The 25,084-nt window shown below is 37.5% G+C and overlaps 9 protein-coding genes across 9 annotated transcripts; 4 read left to right on the forward strand and 5 right to left on the reverse strand.

Annotated features, from left to right (window-relative positions):
• Nucleotides 1-66: 66 nt before the first annotated feature.
• On the reverse strand, nt 67-2,844 carry L201_006933 (uncharacterized protein; the record flags this gene model as incomplete). Its single annotated transcript, XM_066222644.1, has 5 exons — nt 67-372; nt 486-978; nt 1,047-1,760; nt 1,868-2,205; nt 2,401-2,844. 5 exons carry the CDS (start codon nt 2,842-2,844, stop codon nt 67-69), a joined length of 2,295 nt encoding a protein of 764 aa, XP_066078741.1.
• Nucleotides 2,845-3,645: 801 nt separating this feature from the next.
• L201_006934 (uncharacterized protein) lies at nt 3,646-4,646 on the reverse strand (the record flags this gene model as incomplete). The annotated part of the gene is made up of 3 exons (XM_066222645.1): nt 3,646-4,070; nt 4,136-4,151; nt 4,452-4,646. The coding sequence occupies 3 exons, from the start codon at nt 4,644-4,646 to the stop codon at nt 3,646-3,648; spliced, it is 636 nt and encodes a 211-aa protein (XP_066078742.1).
• A 423-nt stretch (nt 4,647-5,069) lies between these two features.
• On the forward strand, nt 5,070-6,645 carry L201_006935 (uncharacterized protein; the record flags this gene model as incomplete). The annotated part of the gene is made up of 7 exons (XM_066222646.1): nt 5,070-5,199; nt 5,275-5,375; nt 5,493-5,636; nt 5,762-6,080; nt 6,204-6,272; nt 6,346-6,467; nt 6,607-6,645. 7 exons carry the CDS (start codon nt 5,070-5,072, stop codon nt 6,643-6,645), a joined length of 924 nt encoding a protein of 307 aa, XP_066078743.1.
• A 1,224-nt stretch (nt 6,646-7,869) lies between these two features.
• L201_006936 (uncharacterized protein) lies at nt 7,870-10,810 on the forward strand (the record flags this gene model as incomplete). Its single annotated transcript, XM_066222647.1, has 4 exons — nt 7,870-7,905; nt 8,016-8,620; nt 8,734-10,101; nt 10,177-10,810. The coding sequence occupies 4 exons, from the start codon at nt 7,870-7,872 to the stop codon at nt 10,808-10,810; spliced, it is 2,643 nt and encodes an 880-aa protein (XP_066078744.1).
• Nucleotides 10,811-11,678: 868 nt separating this feature from the next.
• Nucleotides 11,679-14,169, forward strand: L201_006937 (uncharacterized protein; the record flags this gene model as incomplete). Its single annotated transcript, XM_066222648.1, has 5 exons — nt 11,679-12,374; nt 12,454-12,767; nt 12,848-13,267; nt 13,333-13,831; nt 13,894-14,169. 5 exons carry the CDS (start codon nt 11,679-11,681, stop codon nt 14,167-14,169), a joined length of 2,205 nt encoding a protein of 734 aa, XP_066078745.1.
• Nucleotides 14,170-14,824: 655 nt separating this feature from the next.
• L201_006938 (uncharacterized protein) lies at nt 14,825-16,230 on the forward strand (the record flags this gene model as incomplete). The annotated part of the gene is made up of 5 exons (XM_066222649.1): nt 14,825-14,959; nt 15,033-15,367; nt 15,462-15,677; nt 15,751-15,850; nt 15,955-16,230. 5 exons carry the CDS (start codon nt 14,825-14,827, stop codon nt 16,228-16,230), a joined length of 1,062 nt encoding a protein of 353 aa, XP_066078746.1.
• A 511-nt stretch (nt 16,231-16,741) lies between these two features.
• L201_006939 (uncharacterized protein) lies at nt 16,742-18,289 on the reverse strand (the record flags this gene model as incomplete). Its single annotated transcript, XM_066222650.1, has 7 exons — nt 16,742-17,271; nt 17,368-17,404; nt 17,485-17,648; nt 17,742-17,781; nt 17,854-17,972; nt 18,079-18,206; nt 18,285-18,289. The coding sequence occupies 7 exons, from the start codon at nt 18,287-18,289 to the stop codon at nt 16,742-16,744; spliced, it is 1,023 nt and encodes a 340-aa protein (XP_066078747.1).
• Nucleotides 18,290-18,445: 156 nt separating this feature from the next.
• Nucleotides 18,446-20,867, reverse strand: L201_006940 (uncharacterized protein; the record flags this gene model as incomplete). Its single annotated transcript, XM_066222651.1, has 11 exons — nt 18,446-18,500; nt 18,589-18,667; nt 18,739-18,801; nt 18,873-19,024; nt 19,080-19,176; nt 19,253-19,434; nt 19,541-19,652; nt 19,766-19,933; nt 20,084-20,302; nt 20,387-20,629; nt 20,708-20,867. 11 exons carry the CDS (start codon nt 20,865-20,867, stop codon nt 18,446-18,448), a joined length of 1,530 nt encoding a protein of 509 aa, XP_066078748.1.
• Nucleotides 20,868-21,389: 522 nt separating this feature from the next.
• Nucleotides 21,390-24,249, reverse strand: L201_006941 (uncharacterized protein; the record flags this gene model as incomplete). The annotated part of the gene is made up of 9 exons (XM_066222652.1): nt 21,390-22,276; nt 22,348-22,499; nt 22,561-22,634; nt 22,702-22,796; nt 22,872-22,943; nt 23,003-23,065; nt 23,129-23,646; nt 23,742-23,842; nt 23,938-24,249. The coding sequence occupies 9 exons, from the start codon at nt 24,247-24,249 to the stop codon at nt 21,390-21,392; spliced, it is 2,274 nt and encodes a 757-aa protein (XP_066078749.1).
• Between the last annotated feature and the right edge of the window lie 835 nt (nt 24,250-25,084).

Below are 25,084 nucleotides of genomic sequence, written 5' to 3' on the forward strand. Positions count from 1 at the left end.
ACTAGATGAAGATCCCTTTTTTGAATGGTCGATTTGAGTTGAAGACAAGATGTCGCTATCAGATACCTATTGAAACGAATCTGAACCTACATCACCACAATCGCTCTCTTCCTCTTCTCCTTCTTCTTCTTCACCATCAACGTGGCTATTTAAGTTATTTAGCGATATTGTATAATTATCAAGTGGTAATAAACGTTGAGCTTGTATACAATCTTGTATCCAATCAGCTGAAACTGCCATTCTTCCAGGCTGCTTTTCAATATCTTGAATGAAACTTTGAATATGAAAATGATCTGTTAGATCTTCATTAGGTGATAAAGGTATAATATTATATGTCGCATATGTAGCTGAAGCTATAATACCTCCGTTCGCCTTTGATATTCAAAAACGAAAAGGCCAAAGGTCAGCTTGACCCTGTATGAGATTTTGGGGGTGATTGGAATAACAACAATGATCTTTAGATCAGCATTGAGAAGTAAACTTACACTGATGAGCATTTCAGCAAAACTCTTTTCTCTACTATTACCCGAATCAAAAATATGAAAAGTCAAGGGGGATAATCCATTATTGAAAACTTTCTTCTCCGGATTTTTGCCAGTCGCAAATTTCGGTACTTCAGTGCGATTGGTGATTTTCTTTTCCCTTTTTGGATTAGCTGACTTTCTAGGTATTGATTGTCTGGCGGTGGGAGGGATTGAAGAAGAAGAAGAAGAAGAGCTGCAAGTGGGGTTGAGTGCTTTCTTCGTTGCTGAAATGGTATTTGTCTTGTTCTTAGTTGATGATGCGACTGGGTGAACAGAGCGAGGAAGAAGTTCTGCCTTGGGGCGGTCCATGGGAAACTGAGACGTCATGGATATTGGGGTGAGCAAGCGATCAGAGATATTGCTTTGCGTTGGAGAAGGTGCAGAACTAGGCTTTGGAGATTGCCCATCCCCTGTACTGTTCAAGAGAGCTAGGTCGGGCTTAACATCAGGTACTCTATTGATGTCACATGATCTGTTAGCGATAAGATGATGGTAATTGATTTTTCGAGTCCATTCACTTACTCCGAGGGAATGATCTCTTGTTTGACCTGTATCACTCTTTCCATATATTCATCTTTTTTCTCGCCTACTTGTTCCTTTTGTTTCTCTTCTAGATGTGCTGTTTGAGCTGATAAATTTGGATCGATATCTCGCTCTACCGATTTCTCAGAGACATTCTGCTTGTCCAGTGATCCATCATCTGGTGGCACAAGTGATGGGGTTTCAACATTTTGACCGTTGGGCAGGGTCGAGGGTCTCTCCTCGTCCTTTACCTTTCCATCGCCATGATTAGAATCTATATCAGTTTGATAAACTAAACCGGTTCTCCTTCGGAATCCCGGCGGTAATTCAGGACCTTCGAGCTCTTCTTGGATGGAGTTTGACGAGGTTGAAGTGGTTGAATCCTTTGCTTGTTGATGTGTAGAATCATGAAGAGAAATTTCCAGGTTATTGTTACGATTAACGTCATCGTTCGTATTGGAAGAGTTCGTGTTTGAGCTTGTTTTGCTTAAGAGTTTACGAGGATCTGAAGGTAGTTTGGTTGAAATCTCAAAAGGTGGTGGCGGCGGGGGAGGTGATGGAGGAGGTGAAACACTCGATAGTCGATGTTGTTCACGTCTCGATGAACAGTCGGGTGAAGATGATACGGAATTATCTTTTCTCAATGGAGAATACACGATATGAGGACTAGGTGATCTTTTGCGATCGTTAACGCAGTATGGGTCATAAGTCCCCCTATATACAGAATGTACGTTGGTCAACGTTCTATTCAGTTTATTAAACTCTAGAAAGGCAATGTGAAGTAGACCAGCAAGGAAAACAAAAGTTTACAAAAAGCTTACCTTACTTCCCAACCTCCATAATAATCTTCTTCCTCTATCAATCTACCTTTTTCTATACATTCTACTAACCATTCTTCTCTCAAAACCACTTTTCTTTGTAATAAACTTGATTTAGAATTTGAATTTGAATGATTATGTGATGATCCTGATAATTTAGCTAAATATGTAATTATATTATCTAAATTCCATTGTCCAAAACTTGGACGTCTAATTTTTCTATTAAATAATTTATCAATCGAGTAAACTACATCAAATGGTGTTGTAGCTTGTGACAAATTTACAATTATGTTGGTTACATTCATCGAATCAGGATCTCGACATAGGCTGCCTCCATGACGCTGTTATTTCCAAAAGAAGAACAAAAGTAAAAAAGCAAGCATTAGTATCATCATTAGGACTCATTCAAATCAATTTTACTGTTTAACAATAAATAGATCCTTTTAACGTCTATTTTGGTACAGACACAGTCCATATCATCAAAGTTTGTATAACCCTTACTTCTTCATCAACAATAAATAAAATCTGAAACTCACTCTAATCATCTCAATCAAACCATATGATGGATACTTTCTACGTCCACCTTCAATATGTATATAGAATGTTTTCCCTGCGAATATCGGTTTAGGTCTCAATATATTTCTGAATCTTTCTATTTGATCTTGATGTCTACGTTCTAATGAATCATTATTATCCGGTCTATACGACAATAGTAACGATGGTCGGAGTCGTGTTGGTGGTGGTGGTTGTAGTGGTGGTGATGTGGAAGTCGGTAAAAATCGATTTTCTTTTCTTGATGATGGTACTGGTGATCTTGATCTTGACCTTGACCTTGATCTCGATTCAGATTTGGATCTTCTATACCCTCCATCTCTATACTGATCTCTCATATCGTTCTTTGAGGCTTCACAACTACCTCTGGTAGAATCATAATATTCACTCCAACTTGGTCTTCCGTTTGTCTTGATCTTATAACCCATTTCACTCGGATGATGAATGATTTCCAGCTATACAAGTGACATGATTGCTCAACGATGATCAAAGCGCATATCAATATATAGTATATGATAGAGGAACAGCTTCACCAGTATAGTCAGTACATGAATAGCTAACTTAGAGATGATAAATGCAAAACGAAAAAATATTCAACGCATTGGCCCTCCTTATTCATGTGAAAAGATTTTTAGTCTCCTATTTAAAATAAAACAAAACGCACGGTTCCAATTGATGATCATTTTGTCATTGTCACACTACTGTCAACCACGACTAGAGTATAGCGTTTTGAAGGGTTCAGGGAAAGGAGAGGAGAACAACGATTCAGTCAATGTCATATCCGGAGGATGGACACTTGTTATCCCTTGGTCAATTGGTCATATTTTGAGATTATATTGATGATACTCATATTAAGTAGTACTCACCCTGTTAATCCTCATTTCTCTATTTATACCCATACCCATTTAACGGTCAAATCTTCATCTGGTGATAAAGGTATCTACTACATATTACATACAACGACGACCATAAGCAGAATGTTTGCGTAAGCTTTCATGTACAACAACCAATTTAAACGTATAAACACGAAAAAGCAAAAACAGCAATCTAAACGAGAACAAGCGAGCACGATGATTCATTGTTGTTACTTGACTAGAAGACCAGAGTGAGAGATAGAGATTGAAATCAAGTCAACAGCGTGAACAAGCAAGAGAACGGTAGGGAATTCACCGAGAACTTACTAATGACGTAGTCTCATCGTATGATGCATTATCATCGCTGATGTATGATCAACTAGCATTGGCACCTAATTCATGTGTAGCTAAACCACCACCCATTTCCTCTTCAGTTTTGGCTTTGCCGTTAGATGTAGGGACTTGTTCAATTGATACAGTCGCTGCTGCACGTTTCAATGTAGGTATTTCAAGTGAATCTAAGGTGAATTCAATCATTGGAATTTTTTGATCACCCACTGCTTTTTGTCTGAGATTTTCAAATGATATCTGAAAATCTAAATTTTTGACACCAGAGAGTAATTTTTTGGCAGCAATGATGAATAATGGTGATATATCGGTATACTTTGAATGCTTGTTGAGGTGGAATCCGCAAAGTTTTACGTTGTGGATATTAAATTCACCTAAATGTGCCCAACGTTCTGGTACTACACCCTCCTCTTCGCATTTATCTAAAATAGTAAGAGCTAGGTTGAGCTCCCCTAAATGACCAGAGTTAGCTGACTAACGTTGCACGGGATACGGACAGTATATTTGTTTCACTTACAAGCTAAACCTCTCCACTAGGTTTACAGAAGAATAGCTGATATATTAGCGCCGTTCTGTCAATCATTGCATGTTTCAGCGGCGAGAAAGCTTGCCTGTTTCAATATTACCTCAACCCGTTGGATTTCAATCAACAGGTTTCGATCGTCTTTGCATTTGTCCTTAAGATGGGCGTGTATATAAGCGAAATTGTTACAGATATTTAAGCCAGCTATCCATGCTTGGCAAAGTTCATCTCTACTGAGCTGTGTATTTTTTTTTAGATCAGCAAACTTGACTCAGTAACCTTGACTCAGCAACCGTATGAAATCACTTACGACCTCATCCTTGGATCGAACTTCCGTAATAGAGATGACACCGCCACCTCTGTTATCCTCTACAACATATTTACACGCTCTGGTCATAAAGGTTGACTCGCACCATTGCGTTGTTCTGGGATTCAACGTTTTTCGCAGAAATGCGAAACCAGTCAAGGTTGAGTCTTCGTAAGTCCAGGTCGATGTATCGACCATATTGCATGCTGGTAGACCGTTCTCGATTGCTTTGATCGCACGGGGTTTAAAGTGAAGACTGTTAGATAATACAAACATGGTGGACAAACACAATCAAAATAACCAAGGTTGACTGACGTTTACGACGAGCTTCTGATCTTGCGACTTGCTTTGATATTTGATTCCGTTATTGCGTTTATCTCCTGGCCTCCACTCTGGTGAAGCATTAACTTCTTTGAGCAATATTGCTTTCGTTCATCTTTCTTCATCTTGCACTATTCTTTAACTTCCTGGCCACAACGTCAATTAGCTCAGACCATCAGAGTATTGTGCTACTCAGAGATAGTAGACTTACACTATTCCATTTTTGGCCAATCTTCCAACTTCCAAGATTCCGGATTTGAAGGAAGATATTCCGGCTCAACAGCAGCAGGACCGTCCAATATGCAACCAGGTAAAAGGAAAACGCCATCATGGGCATCCACTTCCCCTCAACCTAATGGTAGAGCATCTAGTGTACCAGGAGTGAAGCAAGAAGCAGGTACAGATGGAGAAAGCAAAAGGTTGAAGCCAAGTATGTAACATCCTCCCTTAGTTGTATCTGTTGATTGAATATTAAGCATCTTGTTATTGACTTTCGTGGTGTCAGATGTACCGATGGGGGCGGATGGAAGACCGATATATTCTGCAAGTCATGGTATGTATAAAGATGTTAGAACTGCTGCTATAGACTTGTTCCATCAATTAAAAGTGAGTCAATGTCTATTGAACAGGCTTTGAGTTGCCTCCTTGTGCGGCGCCTAATTATAAAGGTATAGTGTGTTATAATGATGTTAATGCTCACGAAGTTCAACCTGCTTTCCTTAGAGAGCATCCACAATGAGTTATCATGATGCATATTTTCGAGTACAAGAAACTTCGCCAGGTTTGGATGCTACAGCTGCGTTAGAACAGCTGAAAGCCATGGATAAGGTAGAATTCAGAGAAGTGAACAATGTATTTATGTATATCGTGAGTTGTACTGATACATCTCTTATACTCAGTCTGCTTGAAAACATCCGTTTGGCTTGACCATAATCTGCACAAATGAGATTTACTCTAATCAATGCTAATCGGGACGCGTCTTTTTGACATAGCCCGATTTAACATTAAATTCAATAGCAGAAATACGTTCACATATACGTATACATTCAACACCTATATCAGGAATACCTGTTAAGAACTTGAGAGAAGCAATGCCAAACGGTATAAATCCTTTAGGTGAATTAGAACAAAAAGGTGATATATTAATCATGAGAGGTTTGACTGGACCTTTTAAAGATATACCGTTACCTAGATTAGGTAGAAAGAATTTGAATGGTTTTGGTGTGACTGAAGGTGGTAATTCAAGATGGAAAACTGTTTTTTGGGATCATGAGAGAGAAAAGGGTTTAGCTGGTAAAAAAGTTGATGAAGGTGAGTATATCACCTTTAAAATCTACGAGCAACCAAGTTGGTTCACCTTACCCTGACTATTCACCTACCAAGTCTGCCTCCCGGGCACAAACAAGAGTAGTACTGACTTGTTTCGCGTGTCAGAATTCATCTTCTCATGGGCAGATGTACCTATGACGGAAACCGATGATGTAACGAAGCTTCTCGCTGAACGTGAGTTTGCATCTGCTAATCTGGAAACGCACAGACAGAAATATATACTGATATACCATCTTGAACCTTTCAGAGGAACTTACATCAAGTGCAGCGATTCCTGCAACTACCAAAGCTGTACCAGTTGGTCCAGTGAAAAAGAAGAAGAAGACTACGAGAGCGTTGAAGATCACCAATACCCATATGAAGGAACAGGTACGTCCTTGGTTCCTTACATTCCGACCTATTCCCATCTCAACCTTGTGCAATTTCAATTTGTGAAAGATGCATTCCCAATGGACATGTCTTCTTAAAAGCTGCATGCATACTGACATGCATAATTGACGTTCTATAGGGTATTGATTTCTCGAAAGATTACGAGAAGCCTACATAGTTTGTACATGTATAGAAATATAGAAAAATAGATTTGGTCCAGAGTGCACAGACTTTGATGACGTCGTATTACCGAAACGTGGTTATATATTATTATTGATATTGTTGATACCTTAAAACTCAGATCTCGTATTCGTGGCATTCTGTAACTCCTATATAGTTTGTTGTTGTCATTCGCGCATGTACATTTGTAAGAGTGTCTATGCATATAAAGACTGTTATATATCATTTTGTTGATGAGAGGATGTTATATGCATGCACGATGGATTGTTGTGAGCGAGATTAATCAATGCTATGTATGCTACGTCAGTAGTTATGAACGATTTGTTTATAAGTTAATTTGTTTTTGTTGTTTTTCGATTAACTTTGTTTGTGTTTACCCTGAAATTTGATTACACTGTAGCGATTTGTATTCCAGACAAAATCTCTTCAAGGTAATCCATCCAACCAAACCATCGAATGTTATTGTCATTTGTTGTTGATTTGGTCATCGTTGTTCATGTTCATGATATACCATTTACATAGCAAAAGACTTAGATAGTCAATCAAGTAACTTATTATTTCAGTAGGTAGATTCTACGTTCACTCTTACATCCTTTGAACCTCCACCTTTTTCCATTCGATAAATAAAAATCCCTACATATACCCACCACCTTTCTTTGTGGTATCATCTTCATCTTCATACAAATATTCAGAAAAACGTTCCAGCTCCATTCTGGCAATATATATATATCCAATCCTTTCGACTTTGTTCTCTTCGCTCATCATCATCAAGTAACGTGATTTAGAAATCTTGCATTTTTAGGGGGATATAAGGTGAGTTTTCTTATTCTTTCTTCCAATTAGAACGGATCATCACCCAAAAAAGTGGAGGTTTGGGAAAAACACAAATAAATAATAACAATCTCAGAGGGAAAAGGAAAAACAGAAGAAAGCCTCTTTCTACGAAATTAACAGAGAATATCCTTGTTTATACCTCAAGCAAAAAACTTATCCTCTCCTATCATTATTGATTCCCATTACTCCGTCTACTATGCTTCAATCACATTGTATATGATGCTTTAGAATGTGAAATGACTAATTGACGATTTCTTTGTATTGAAAAGATCGGCTCAATAGGTTTCAGGAATAGAAGGAATAGTACATTGAAAGATAGGAATAGATAATTTGGGTTCTCTGATAGTTTGGTAGCTCGTAAAGATACAAGAAATAAAGGTAATCAAGTATGCCCGTAGCTAAAAATTCAATTGGTGTTAGTCAAGTGAGTCTACCTACATTATCTTATTCCTGAACCTGCTAAAAGTGCATTCTTCACCTATATGACTTGACCATCAATGTGGCATACTGATATAATAATCTTTGTTATATTAGGCATCACCAATACGTACATCACCTCGTAAAGCATCTAAAGCTCATCAAGATAAAGAAATGACAACGACAACAACGATAAACAAACTCTATCCTACTCCGTTATCAATGTCACCATCTACAGCATCTACAATATCAATATCAACTACAGCAGCAGGTTCTGGATCAGGTATAATACTAAATAATTCAATTGGAACATTGAAATTTCCACCTTCATTTGATCCAAATCATCCTTCATCATCAAGATATCATTCACAGAATTATACTAGTAGTTATACACCTTTTTCACCTTATAGACCAGGTGAATATGGTAGATCAGAAAGAGGTTTAGCAAGTGATAGAACTAAAATCGAAAGAAAACTATTTGATGATGATGATGATGAGGCTGATGATAACGAAACAAATGGAAATAATTATCAGGATGGAAGCGGACTTGAAAAACCACAAGATATATTGATGAATAACGATAAAAAACAACATTCAAATAGATTAATGGTAAATGAATCTCGAGTTACGAATAATACGAAAAATGGTAGTAGTCCTTTAGCACCTGCTTTTGAAGCGAAAATGGTTTTAAGAAATGGTGCTAGTATCGATTTGATATCTTGGTAAGTTTGGTACATCCTTTCATTCCTTGCAGTGTATTTGTTAGCGGTTCATCATGATATACGAATTCACTCAGCTGCTCGGACATGCACTTACGATGTGATCATAATATCAGGCTCCGAACAAACTTTCATCATCTACCTCCACCGCATACCGTCTTAACCCCCTGCATGCCACTGAATGGGATTCGGCATTTATTACTCGAAAGGTTCCCCAGAGCCCCGGAAGTAGAAGAAATATCGAAAGCTGTTTTGGCTGCTTTCCCTCACTCTCAATGGGATTATCCAACAGGTACCTCTTGTGAACCACCAAATATACGTGGCTTGGTATGGCATGGTAAAGACATAGCGGATGAAGATGAAGTTGAAGAACCGATAAAACCCACAATCAAAACTACTGGTCTAGCATCTAGGAAAATATCGTCCTCAAACAAAGTCAATGGTATCAAGCAGACGTCCAGATCACCAACACAATCTACACTTGTATCACCTATTTCAAGTTCCAAACGACATCTACCTGATACACCTGCAAGATCAATATTGGAAGATTTCGCTGAAATCGCTACATTGGCAGATAAAACGCCTACTATAGGAGCAAAATCACTTCCTGATGATGATGATCAAGATGCACTAATCAATTCACCGGAATATCAGCTAGATGAAGCAGTTGATGAATTGACTCAAGGTCTCTTAAGAGGAAGAAGTAAAATTGCCAATAGGAAGAGACATGCAAGTCAGTCACCTGAATTAGGACATCGTCGTAGAGCTTCAACATCAGATGGATTACATGGTTTATTAGCTGCTGCAGAAGCTGTTGAAGGTTCACCTATTACGTCTGTATTAAGTCATACTCAAGCTAATGGACATGGGCATAAAAGAAGAAGAACAATAGGTGGTATTGGATCTGCAAGAGAATTGATGTCAAATAACCTAATAAGGAAAAATCGATTATCAAGAGGTACTTTATCACCACCCAGAGCATTAGGCAATATTAACGGATTTGGCAATTTCTTACCTCAGGTCAGTGAAGATATAGATTATATTGTACCTTTGAATGATACAGCATCAAATGGATCGTTTGGTGTTGAGGAAGAAGATGCTATTTCAACTACGATACCATTATCAAGAAAAGCACCAAACTCATCAACTGCAAGTCAATCTTCAATTGTTTCACAGATCATTCCATCTACCACTGAATCATCAGCTTCAAAAACCAACATCAACGATTCAAACAATACTGGAACCGGTGCGGGTCGTAAACAAAATGAATTACCTACAGAAGGCGATGCACCTGGATATGATTGTAAACCACCTTATCCATATCATGAAATGATTAGACACGCAATTGAAAACGCACCTGATTGTAGATTACAATTATCACAAATTTATAGTTCGATAGCAGATAGATTTCCTTTCTTTAAAACTTTGGATGAAAAGAAAACTGCTGGATGGCAAAATTCTATCAGACATAATTTATCTTTAAAGTGAGTTAAACTATTTCGTCGATATATAAACAGACTAGGTTCAACTGACTAAGTGGCTTTCGTTTGATCTTACAGAAAAATGTTTGTCCGCGTGAATAAACCTGATAATGTACCTGATGATTCAGGTGGTAAAGGTGGTTGGTGGACTGTACAACCTGGTGTACCTGATGAAGGTAGACCAGGTAGAAAAGCAAAAGCAAAAAAAGCAAAAGCCGATGCTGCTGAAAATGCTGAAAATGGAAATGATGGTGATAATAGTTTTGAAAGTTTACCGGTCAATCTGAACAATGATAATGAAGATTCAAGTATAATGAATGCGAACTTTAATGGTCATGGAGATCAAAGTAATCAATACATCTCGCAACAGCAGATGGATAATGATAAGAAAGATGTGATTAATGGAATGATTGGTTTACAATATGATCAACAGCAACAGCAATTACCACAATACCAGATGCAGCCTCAGCATCAGCCTCAGCATATATATCAACAACAACAGCAGCATATGATTTTACCTCAAACTCAACTTGATATACCGTATCATCAGCACTATCAATATCAAAATGTGAATGAGAAACAACATCAAGAAGAAAAACAGAGATATCCAATAATTAATGGTAATGATAATAATTATAACGAAAAAATGATAATACAACCTTCACCAACTCAGGTTTCAGTACATGAAATACCGTCTTCACAAGGAATATAATACCAATCAATTTAAAGTAAATCATTGCTATATGGCTGTTTGTATTGGGAGATCTCATACTTTATCTATTCATGTAGTTATTTGTCATCAGTATCTATCATCTTGCTTTGTGTGTATTTACTTGTAAATGAAACTGTTTATATATATATATATTGAGAATTCTTGTATATCTGATAAAGCGGAAAGGGTAGTATGTATATGGAATAGGATAGAAAGGGTGAAAAAGGATGAAAAAGGAAAATAAAAAAGAGAGAAAAGAATAACGATGAAAATCTAAAAGAGAAGAATCAAATGAAGTTAAAATTAATCGAAATATTCAAAAAGTATAGTAAAATGAATAAATAAATGAATCATCAAATTAGTTGAAGAAGTCCATTGAAATATATGAGATTGATGAGAATGACAATAACCATTGTGCTATTGCGATGAACAATCTATATCTGTCTAGACTGCGACATTAACGTTCATCTTCGATAATGTCGGTTGAACAGCTTAAATGCTTAACTGGCTTTCTTCTTCGTTAAAGTATTATTGTTTCTGTTATTGTAACATGCATTACGTAACTCTTGAAAAGGTACGAAACCTTCGCGTATCAAGATGCAGATAATCCGAAACGCAAAAGTTGAGGAATGCATTGACCACATATATTTTCATAACATCAATGTGTTGTATATCTCGTCTTGTGTCATTACATTTGTTGATGACCGACCTCTTTTGCCTAACCCTAACATGATATACCTCAAGGCATCGTACAGGCCTGACAGACTCACCATGAAGAGATAACAGTATCAAACCTCACATTTCTGGAAATGTTAAAGTCGCATCAATAACATACATACTTCACTGTCTCATCATACTCTAGCAAACAATGTTGAGAGATAGAATTAGACCACCAAACTCCACTAACATTCCTCCATCTTCATCTATACCAATCCCATCCTCATCTCGTAGTTTCAGGAACGGACATCAGCACTATTCACCTTCACCTACACCACCACCACCACCATCATCATCGTCATCTATAGAAAGGTATAATCGTAGAGATTATTCACCTACAAGAAGTCCAAGGGATAGTAGAGATCCACATTATGAGAGAGATAGGATCATCCGTGATAGATCAAATGATAGAGATAGGTCTCCAAGGTCGACTTATAGAGCTAGAATAGACCATGATCCTTACACATCCAGAAATAGAGATAGATTTAAAAGATCTCCACCTAGAGAACCAAGAAACACATCGGTTCGAAGCGGTGGCGGAGGCGGAGGCGGTGGAGTAAGAGCTAGACTCACTTCCAATCAATCAAGAAATTTAGATAACCTATTACGGATCGAGAGTTCTCGTCACGAAGACTCAGCAAGTTCCTCACGACCTACACCTCCTGCTCAACTTCCGCCTACGGGTCCTGCAGCTCTACGAAATTCGTCTAATCGAACAGCAAATAATAGGAGAAAACAGTCAACGTCAGCTTTCTTTAAAGGGTTTACATTTCACGTACATTCATCTGGAAGTGATTCTGCTTGGAAAAGTAAAGAAGAAATAGATAGATTGATTGGAATTATTAGGGTATGCGTCTATTTCCATTCAAATAGTCAAGTATAAGATTGATCGCTAATTTCAACTCAACTCTAATGACCTTACATAGAGACATGGTGGACAGACATCAAAAACGCCAACTTCATCTTCATGTCGTATAATCTTACCTTTAAATCCAGGATATCCACAAAATGTTGTATTACAAATCAATACTTCAGGACCTGATTTAACATCTTTAGAACATCAACAAGATTGGAGAGATGATGATTTGATTAGGTATTACTCCACAATTCAAGGTAAATTACCAATAGGTTTACCCCATAATAAGAGGAAGATTGTATTGAGACAAGAATGGTTAGATCTTTGTGAATGGGAAGATCGAGTGATCGGTTATGCGGATAATTATGGAGGTTGGGAAATAAAGTAAGTTATCATTTTCAACTTCTTGACATAAGCTTAAATATGCAAGAAGTTAAAATGGTCTGACTGAGACTGATTTATAGAGGTACATTCGATCCTCAACATGTTAATATAACCCCATTTGGTGAACCTCCTTTCATACAATCTCAATCTCAGTCTCAATCCTCATCTTCATCTCCAGTCAAATCTGTTCCACCTAACCCATTCGAACATCTCCTTAACCATTATGATGAAGCTGGAAATCCGAGAAGTAACGCTCCGGCCACTTGCCCAGCTACGGACCCTACATTACCGCTTTCAGCCAGAATCGCGAATAACAAAGATGTTAATCAAAGCAATACGCCGATGATCGTTACCTCACCCCAAGAAGATGCAACGCATGGATTGAATGATAAGCAGGATGTTCAAACAACACGTGAAGATGATGCTTCAGGTTCACTGATAGAAGTTGACGAAGAAGCGGGATTGATCAACGAGGAATCAACAGAGATCAGTATAGACCAGTAAGCTTGGATTGTGTTGTAATTTTGCTAGTCGCATATATTGTACTGATCCTTATGTCACGTAGACGGTCGATCTCACGAGCACGTGCCTCCCATGACAAACTCGATAATGGAAATCATCAAAACATAATAACAATAGATGGGAATGAGGATGTTAAGCCTAATATAGAGTTGGAAACGGAAATAGAAGGACGACCTGCAACACCAGAATTACCTAAACAGAATACTGATCAAGGTGTAATCTCACTTCTATCACCGCATCTACCTTTATCAAGTACGACAGAAAGAGTTACAAAAACAACAATGGAAGACACCAATCTGATCAGAACTGCGCCTTCATCGTCTAGGCCTCAACCAAATATACCGTTGAGCAGATCTGATTCCGCTATTACGCTTCTAGAATCTAACAATGATTCCCCTTCGACATTGCGAAATCATATCCAAATCAAACCCTATCCCAGTGTTTCTTTCGACAAAAAGGTGTTTGAGCGAAGTCTATTACCTCTGGGATTTCATGTAACCGGTTCATCAAGAGAAAAGAAATCGATCGAACTGTTGATCACCGTAAGGCTACTATTTGCCAAATAAGACAAAGTGTAACGAGCTCAAGCTGAATATCAATTTAGTTGACCGGTGGGGGATTGATCTTACCGCAACCTGAAGCAAATATCTACATTTTACCATTATCTCCTGATGAAACACCAATTGATCCAAATCATTTAGACATACTTGATGCGATTTCTGTCAACCCTATACAATCAGTAGTTTCAGTTGATTGGGTACATGACTGTATCGATACCAATCAATTATTACCGCTTGACAGATACGAAATCAAAATTCCTGCCAATCATGGCAATATGTTTACCCCTCCACCAACAGAAAAAGGCGGTCGTTTTAGGTAAAATCAATTAATTGGTAACCAAGAAGTTCACCACCATCACAAAACAAATTACGCCAATACACAAACATGATTTATGAATAGATATACAAGTAGCTGCACATTTATACAATCATTAAGGCGACAATCATGTCTTGGCTCAACATGATATCATCAATTTGGATCGAAAAAAAAGAGGTTTATCATGTCAACATCAACCAAGAATCAACAATCGCAGGGTGGGAATTCAAACTCGAAAGGAGAAATACGTAAAATTGATGCTGATTTTTGTTGCTGATGGTAACTGATTATACTCGTGTCTTGACTGAATTGATCATCAATTTCTACTCCTCTGATTGTTTTTCTACCGCTTTTGGTATTTCCTGACGTACTAAAGCTGACTGTATTTGATGATCAAGTTGTCAATCAAAGGGATACCTTTGAATAAAAGAATAGAATAGCAAACGCGTAAAACACAGTCATGAGATCGCATATATTCTATTTCCTTTCCTTCGTTCCTTTTCCAACGATGTTTTGTTATTCTATTTCCTCTTACCTTTTCTCTCTTTCACCTCAATCTCCCCTTGTTCTCTTTATATTTTCGCTTATGATCTGACCAACAGAGGAGATTGACTATTTACATTATGTTGCTAAAACTTCATCGTACAAAGACGACTAGAATGGGAAGCTCTCTTTTCAAGAGAAAGAGGTTCTACATTTATCTACCACCGTTCATCAATGAGGGTGATAATATCAATAGTTTTGACGAGGAGGATTGGGCTAGAGAGGTCAGATATTTGAAATCTGATATTATGGTAAGTTTTAAACTAACATCAATCTGACTTGTCAAATAATTACGTTTCTAATGCTTCATTTTTGTTACAATAGTACCATGGTGGTCAAATCATCGATTCACCAAATTACAATGTGGATTATATATTGGTTCATCAATATCATTTGGAAGAATTAACAGATGGAAGTGAAAAATCAAATTTATTGATCAATATTCAGCTGAAAGAAGAAACAAACGAGAAGGCTTGGGAATTATTAATTCTTGGTATTGAACCTTGGACTTTGGATAAATTGATTGAAAAATACGGACCATCCAATAAGGATAAAAAGGAAATCGTCTTAAAAGCAAGTTGGGTTGAGAAATGTATTAAGGCAAGAAGGATTCTGGATGTAAATTACGGTGAATTTGGCTGGGCAGGTTTAAGGATTTGGTAAGTCAAGGAAAATACGAAGACAATCACTATACACTTTATCGAATGCATGTAACAACTTATACCAACGACATTGTAATCTCGCTTTCTGTAGGGCGGATATCACGCTGAACGAAGAGCCGAATACTCAAATTTCCCTGAACGAAAATGAGACTTTCAATCTTGAGATTAGAGAAGCGTTGGGAACTTCTGAACCGGTGGATGATGATTTGAACTTCATCACTTCGTCATCTTGTAGAACTGCAGAAGAGATGGATGAGGGGAATGCGATTGAGAATCAACTCGTCTCATTATCTCAAGAGGTGGACAAGTGAGTCAACAACTCAGTTACTACTATTTTTTTTGGACCGGGCTAAAATCATCTTCAGTACCTCCGACCGTAGTGCGACCATTGAATCGCAACCGGAATCTACTTCAATGGGGCACTCTGTACAATTGACCTCGGAAAATCAAGCTGTACCACAAGCTGCTGTTCAAACGGAAGTAAGTGTTTTGTACACCGATATTCTTTATACCGTTCCTCCAGACACAAAGGAAATTTGGATAAATTAACAATAGATATCGTTGACAATTGTTTTGATTCCCAGGCAAACGACGATTTACTTCTGAACAAAGATGCTGATCATCTTCATGAAGCTTTGGCTTTATCACCGTTTACCCCAGCAAGGTCTGCAAAACCTTCAAAAGTACCAAAAGCAGCTGCTACAGGTATCAATCACCCGCCACGAAGAAGAGGAAGACCCAAAAAAACCCACCTTGAAAATCACTTGCCTGTTACTACGGATAAAACAGCCGTAAAATCTGTTTCAATCAAGAAGCATGCTACAAAAGAGGACAAAAAGTTAATTGAGCGACAAAAGTAGATATCACATTTATGCAAATTGATTATGAATAAACCAAAGCATCTTCCAATATGCCAGTATCTGGACACTTGCAAGCCGAAGGTAACTTTAATTTGACTGTTATACTACTGTTTTGGATCGAAATATACTGACAATATGCAACTTTATTTGTATTCAGTATGGGACCACCTTCTGGAAACATACGTTTATCGCCTATAAACAGACTGGAGAAGTTGACAGGTTGGTTGAGAAGATGAAAAAAGACCGAGATGAACAAGCAAAGAGCACAGTACAGTAGGTCATGGGGATGGATCAAATGATGGTATTAGTCAAGTACAATCACTTGCTATCTAGGATTACAGTATATTTTCAAAGAGAAACAATTCCGCATCGTTTGGTTCGGTAGCAAATATAATTTTAAGTAATAAATTACTTTATGTATACAGTATAATCCATATCAAAAGCGCAAACATACAGTGTAATAACAACTGAAGTACATAATAACATTGTCATAAGTTTAATACCATCCGTCTTAGGCTTTACCTTTACCTTTCCACCATTTACTTTTTTGACTATTTTCACTTGAGATTGGTTCTGTTGACGTGGTCGTATTTTTGAAATTGATGTTCTTGGTGATCGCAGCAATTTCATTAAGATCCTCTTTGTTCTTATCAGATATAGTTGATATAGGAGTTACATCTTGATTGTTGGTGTTTATTAATTCAATAACCAAACTCTTTCTATCTTCTCCTGCAGTATCGACATATAAACCTCTTAATATCCTATCTCTTCTTATCTTTCTCTTTTCATACTTTTCAGGTAACTTTGATATTTTATAAGCATCCAAGATTTTCTTTTTTGATTCTGAGGTAATTAGTTTCGTTATTGATTTACTATATTCTTCTCTTGATTTCCTTAATACTTCTGAAGGTGAAGATATACCATATTGAAGTTGTTCTGGTTTCTTGTTCAAGGAACTTATCACTTCAGTTGAAATTCCTCTTGTACATGCTTCTATTGATCTGATGGCTCCTCCTAATGGATGCGTAACTAACCCAATACCTGAACACATCCAGGAATAATACCATTGAATTAGCTAACCGTGCTTTTAACGAAATATAATTGCAACACATGAATCATGTTGGAGGGATGACTTACTTCCTCCTACTAGACCGAACACACTTCCTATCACGTTCTGTTTATAGATGTGAATATAAATCCCAATTTCAGCTGTTGCACTGCGTGATCGAAAAGCGAAAAAAAATTCCCACTTACACCTCTTTTCAAGGGTTGTAACGGTCCATCAATGAAGCCTTTGACACCATCTTTAACGGATTCCGTCATTTCCCTTCTTGCTTCTTTCATACCCGACTTGAAGTCTGTTATTTGTGACGAATCATCTTGTTGTACTGATTTTACGGCTGGATCACTCAATGAACCTAAAACAGTCAAGCACACAAATGTTAATTTTCCGTTGTGATTGTGGTGCTGTACTTAGATAGGTTGCAATAGACGAAGAACGATGAACTTACTAAGTTGCTGATCAGCCACATCTACTTCTTTTATAGGAGGCTGTTTAAGGGTGTCAAAGGTTCTGGGTATCAGCATTCAACGTTCAAGATCGAAGTCGCTTGAGATACGCACAATTCCACCAAATAGATACATGACACTTTGAACAGAGTCTGTCAGAGCGTTAAAAAAAGCTTGCACATTGCCGATGAGGAAATCGGAATCAGCTTGAGTGACGGCATGTTCTTTCGATCCTATACCACAATGATTATTGATATTAAGACTATCATTGATTGATTCCCTAGTATCCATTCGTATGCACAGTCTCTTTAGTTTGAAGAAAAATGTAGCTGCACTTACGGTTTAGATAGAGTTGGCTGAATTCCAATTTCCCCTCTTTAACAAGTACTCCAGCAACGGGACCTGACAACAGTAATTTTGATTCTGGATGATACCAAATAGCAACATGATCAGGTGCGATATCGCATCTAAGCAGCATATACTATCAGTCACTGTATACTCATCGACTTGCATGGAAGGTTCAGGTGGTTAAGAAGTTTACATACCGCATATTTAGTAAAGGTAAATGTCTATGAATGGAGTTTATCGTTTCTTGTATACCATCTTGATTCCGAACTGTCTCTGATAGCTGTTTGGATATCACTCTAAATTCTGGTGACAGAGCTTCACCAAGAGCTGCGGAGAGCGATTCCATAGAGATTTGTTGTCAGGTAATCGGCTGAGGTGATGCACCTAATTGTTGTAATCGTCTAGGCCAGAAGCTGCACAGTTCGATCATCCACCAACGTTAACATTGCAAAATGATGAATATATTGTAGGCTTATATCTACGGGGATGATAAAGACTCACCCGTCACCTCCATGTTCTTCTCCAAGCAAAGCTATTCTGGGGACAGCATGCTTGATTGCTAAAGAAGCTATATGAAAATCTGAAAATCGTCTTTGTCAGCTGGGAAATTCCACAGTCACAAACCGAATTCCGTCAGAATAGACAACTTACCTCCATCATATATAACGGCAGATACGCGATTTCCAGCCAACAACCAGGGAACAGCATCTTGATCTGGTTCATTGAGATAAGTAAGCTTGTCAGTAGCTTGTAATGCTATATCCGCAAAGAACATCCTCACATACTATCTAGAACCAGAACATCAGAAGGTAATTGTCCATTGGTATCCATCCCTTTGATCGATAAGATCGCCCGATGGCCCATCTTTTTCAAGCCGCCAGCTATAGTGCTGACTACACGCTCTCGCAAGTCGGTGTCCCAGTCTTGCAGATCAATGCTAAAAAACATTTCGCTCAGTATGGGTACGTTTCGAATAGATCGTCTTCACTAACTTGACGTATATAGGAGATACTCCGCTTTTTAGAAATTCTACCACTTCGGCAGACGGGCGGTATTGAGCCATCTCGTCGTGAATGAAACCAGTAATATCTATGATATGAAACATTCAGTTCAATACGCTAGCTTCTGGTCGATACACGTGGCCTTGAACATGATAATTGCTTACCGATATTTTCTTTCCAATCTTCAGGTTTTCTCATGATTTCACTATTCCAGATATAGATATAAGAAATAGGGGTCTTTAGTCTATCTAATTGACTTGGCCCAGCATTTTCATCAAGATAATCTAAACCCAAAGGTATTTGTCTGAAATTCTTATTGATTGTTTTACCCAAATCATGCCATATTCTATGTAATTTATGTAATGGTAAGACATCAGCGGTAGTTAGCTAGAAGAAGCGGATACGTTCCACCAAGAAGGCAAGCAAAATGAGACAGAAAAAAGGGCACCTACAAGTTTTCAACAGCAGCATAACTAAGACAATTCGATAGATTATTTCCTGCATTACTATGTTGGATATTCGAGGAAGCATGAGGAGTTGTTATAGTTGGTGAGATGGGCGAATCTAAATTACCGATTATGATAATAATGAATGAACGATCGGTTAGTAATGATTGACGGTAGTTTGGTTTGATCAACCTGGGTGTATTCTAGAAGTAGTTTTCAGATCCAACTCACTAGCAATAATGTGTAAAGGGATACCAAATAGTTCAGCTAAATGAGTATGTGCTAAAGTATTAGGAGTCGAAATGATTAGATCTGCTGCAAATGGTGAACCAGTTGTGGTATTTTGTAAATATGTTGATTTGTAGAAACTTCTTAAAGTAATTTCCATTTGATTTGGATCTATTTGTATGACAAGTTAAGTAAAATACATTATTAGCGTACTGTTATTCTTTACCATTAACTTAGATATCGTATCGGATGGGGAAAAAGAGGTTACAGTATCTATGATTGGGGATTTGAGTTTCATTCGAATTTTAATTTGGTACTCACAATTAGACCAATCATTTAAGCTGAAATTAGGTTTAGCCAAAACATCGAAAAAATCCAAATTATCTTGTAAATCTATTCCATTGTTATCACTTAATCCATTTAACCTGTTTCTGTACTGTAAAAATGTATCTTTATGAACTTCTTGTGTTGTTATTCTGACTTTATGTGAATACGATTTGATCATTTCTATAGCTATTAGAAGTAAAGGTTTCAAGTCCGCTAAAAAGTAATAGTATCATTAGCTAACATACACTTGATGAATTTATTATATAAGGTAAATTCGATTGAATAAGCTACTCTCACCCTTATCTCCAAGAAAGAATATAACAATGTTTAAAGATGGTATATTTCCATTACTATTACGATCTAAAGCGTATTCTTTAACTGAAGGTGATATACCATATTGCAAATCAGGTAGATTATCTTTTAAATTGAAAGATATATCGATTTTATCTCGACTCGTTGATAATGATGACGATGATGATGATGATGACCATTTAGCTTCAGTAACGAGTGCTTCTCCAACAATTCTGTAACAATTTGGTCCTATAATGATGATCAGTCGAATCAGGCGATAGAGATTACATAGATTTATTGAATTGGGGGTGAAATGAGTTTGCTTACCTGATAGATCATGACCTCTACCTGAATGTCTAACTCTACTACTCCTACTACTGCTAAGATCAGACTGTGAAGTCAATGTCGAGCTAGCGGGAATCTCACTCGAATGGGGATGTCGTGTATAAGGTGGTGGTGGGATATCTGAGTTAAAGTGATCTGCCATAGTTGTATAATAATCGCAAGATAAATTAGTTTTATCGGTCAATTTCAACTTGCTAACTTTGTTCTACTATTCAGAAGTGAACTATATATCTGGCTGTGTCATGTCAAATCGAGAAGAAGATACTTTTTTTTGTATCAAAATGAGTTAATTATAGCCAGAAGTAGTGTGAGAAGCGATAATGATAACGATGAGATGATAGCTGATTTATTTAACCGAGTTCGGGACCGAGATTAAGAATAGGTCTTGGAGATTACGTTATATAAAGTCTGAAACTTCCGAAACCTCAAGATAAATCACAAACCATCTTTATCAAGAAATATACAAAATTCATGCTTATATATTTATTTTGGTGTAGTGACTCTTATCTTATTGTGTATATATACAGTATAGTTCCGAGCATGGTTTGAAAGCATCGTGTATTTCATGTCTGTAATTGGTCTTCTAAACTGCAAAATCTTCTTACTTTCTATTTATTTCCAATCTTTCTATTTTATACAACTTATTTAGTTGAATATTCATCTTCTAGATTAATTCCCCTTCGCCTTCAACCATATCATTACCCATAACCATTTTCCATACATTTATACCATCTATACCTCTATCATTCAAGCTTTCACCAATTTCCATTGATTTCAAAATATCAACTTGTTGTGGTGTTATAGTTACTTTACCAAATTCTTCTTCTTTACCTAAAGTTGGTTTATCACCATTCTCTTTTGTATTACCATTTGGTTGAGAAACATTTTGTTCAGGTGATAAACCTAATAATCTATCAAATAATAACATCCATCTAGTTGAATTACCTACAGTCCAGAAATCTTCTGATGTTGAACCTTCATCAAGATGCACTTTTTCGGCTTCTTTATCGAAATCTCCTACCCATGCTTGGGCAATTGAATTTGGATCTGATTTACCATTCAATTCTCTATTTGATGATAGATCTCTATGCACCTTAGCTTTACCTTCCCAGATATCAAATAATAAGTTGGCAACAGCTTCTCTATCTCCTGTAGGTACAATCCATCCGTTTTTACCATGCTTGACTTGTAATGGTATACCTCCGGCATCAGATGCAATGATTGGAACTCGTTTGTTGACGGCTTCAGTGACTTTGACTTCGAATCCTTCTCGAGTTGATAATTGGGTAGCAACCCATGCACCTTGTAAGATACAGCCTAAAATAGAGTCGGAAGGTGGCGCTCGAACAATAGCTACATCGTCTTTAACAAGAGAGTATTCGCTAGTACCCAGGGTGTCGTGTAATTTCTCGTAAATCCAGGTCCCATCGGGATCATCAACACTTCCATGACCCATGATGATGAGTTGGGGTCCGCCATCGACAGGTGGCTTAGGGGAATCTTCAAGCTTCTTCCTGAATTGTAAGTAGGCGGCGAGAAGATCGTCAATACCTGCGAGGAACGAATGGGGGAGACTATTAGCTCATGTGGCTGGACAACCATATTTATATCCATTAACCTACCTTTGGAAGGATCAAATCTTGCAATCTGACAAATATAGCCTCTATCCCAATCGATTTTGATACCACATTGTTGACAAGATAATTGATTGAAGTATTGTCGGAAGTATCGAACGGAAGCTCGACCATATGCTTTGTTGAGACCATCAAGAGGACTGGGAACAGGAAAGTTAGTTTATCTGTGTAGATTCCCTTGACAAGCGATGTCTGGCTTACTCAGTAGATGGAGCCATATATAGGACAGGTAAGTTCTCATGTACGTTCTTTGGGACAAAGAACTTGACAGGATGCTAATCTCGAGAATAGACCATTTAGCGTTTCTTCTCATCATGTCATTTGACAATCATTCCCACTCACAGCAAGGAACAAATCAACATCTTTAACGAAGTCAAACAAGTAGTTCCAGGTTCGGTGTTGCATGGTTTGAGGGTCATCAGTTAGATCGGATTGAACTGTTCAGACAGGTTAGTATGGTTCGTTCAATGATATTCCAGTTTTGTAACCAGCATTTGAGCGTGTCGACTTACTTTGAATATGAGATCGGAAAATGATCTTGGCATCGGGTCTCTTTTTACGGATAATAGGAATAAGAGCGGTAACTAAATTAATGTGAAATATGTTAGCGGTGATTTGCAGATTTAGGCATGATCGAACTCACGTTGAGGATCATCGATGACAATGATGGAAGCGTCAAGAGCGCCGTTGCTCCAGAATGATTCATCTACGAATGCTTCAGTCAGCTTATACTGCTACATGAACAATATATATCGGATTGTACACTCACAGTTTTGTTCAGTCCAAAGCTCGAACCATTTCTTATCATCATCTGTTAAATCCATATCTTGAGGTGCTACACCTTGAAGTACATTATGGAATTTTCGTTTGGTGATATCAAAAACTGTAGGGTGACCTTCAGGTACATACCACTTAACCTTGAAACCGACCATTCTCCAAAGTCTGATCATAGCATGTCTCATCAAAGCGACACCACCACCTTGGGGAGTAGCAGAAAAGAAGGAGATTGACACATTGTTATTGTTCAAGTGATCAGCAAGCGCTGTAAATCGGTTCCAAAGAGCTTCACTTGTACTCTGCTTGTATTGTAATATACTGCAAAGCTTGACTTGACCATCGCAATCGACTTGTACTGAATGATCAACAGGGTCTACGTCGGCGGTTGTAGCTGAGTGTGTAGCGGGATGAAGATGTTTTACACCTGCACTAATAGCAGCAGTAGCACTCGCTGAAGTTGATGGAGCGGGGAGTTTGGTGAAAATTGATGTTGAGGGATTAACGATGATACTGATAAGGACCAGAAAATTATTGATTATCAGTACATATGAGGTTTCAAGGAGATAAACAAGGTAGATAATGAAACGAAAAATCTAAGTACTCACGGGATGACATCTACATGTAACCATAAAGTAGAAAAGAATTGAACACCTTCTCTTCCTTTGAATTCTTTTGGTACAGGCTCAGCTACAGCGACCATTCGGACCTGTCAGAAGCAAAGATATGCTACTGTCAATATCTATATTCGAACCTTTTAAATAGAAAGATCTTCCTAATTGTGCCTATATCGAACCCACTCACGTTCATCCCTTTATCAGTTTGAATTGATCGTAACAAACCTAAAACTTCTCTACCAATTCTTTTATTTTCTTCTGCTAATTGATCTTCATTTTTATCTTTTGTATAGTACTTTGTATGAAAAGTTTCAGATTCTACAACACCTGTACCATCATGTAAAACAGCTGAATATTCTAAATCTCTTCCTTGATCTTTACCATTATTGTTATTATCCTCCGGTTGATCGCCTAAAGATAAAGCTAAACCCAAGAAAATATCTTGAATTTGCGTTGGATGTCTTTTGGAAGATATTGATAATTGTCTATGTGGTGACATATTTTATCTCTCGTTTCTAGACTTACTTATACTTGATGTTTATGTTTAAATGTTAAAGAAAATAAGGATGGTTTGATTATAGTTTTGTATAAATTACAATTAACGAAAAGAGGCGATACCAAAAATAAACGTTGTTTATCTATTTATTTTTATCTATGATTTAACTCTTGTCTATGACGATTTAAAGTTGTAATGTAGGACTAGTTGACGATCTTGACTCGGCAGAATATCGAGAAAAATAAACTTTCTTGACTTGTCTTGATATATATACGGGAAAGTAGAATACGAAGTTAAAAAAAGAGAAGTACGTATTTTATTTTAGTTGGTGGTTAGTTGCTGTGCTTTTATATACAACTGTATATGGTAAGGTGAATGAAAACCAAGATAATGGGAATACATCATCGGATCAATCCTCATCATTATCAATATTGCGGCAAAGGTAACCTATATTTAGCTTGGCAGTTTCACAGTTACTGTCAATGCTTCAATGCTTTTTGACAACGTTTACCATTCTTTCGCACACTATCCTCAATCCGGGTTTAATATGCTCCAACGCTATCAGAAGCCCTATCAACGATGCATCATGGTATCCATGCAGTAGGGAATAGGATACAAAACATACAAACTAATTCATAACCGTGAGAAATTGATCGTATTGGTGAGACAAAATACAATAAACCGAACCAAAACGTCTCCTTAAGCTAAGCTAAGGTCGGTCTTCGGAGTATCAACAAGCTAAAGGAGGGGGGACCATCCTTTCACTGACGTCATTAGTAGATAGATAATTAGACGGAGATGACCGCTAAATGCAATCCGCTGCTGTTTGGTTTAGCTA

This window comes from Kwoniella dendrophila, chromosome 9 (assembly GCF_036810415.1).
Source record: "Kwoniella dendrophila CBS 6074 chromosome 9, complete sequence".
Lineage (NCBI taxonomy): Eukaryota > Fungi > Basidiomycota > Tremellomycetes > Tremellales > Cryptococcaceae > Kwoniella > Kwoniella dendrophila.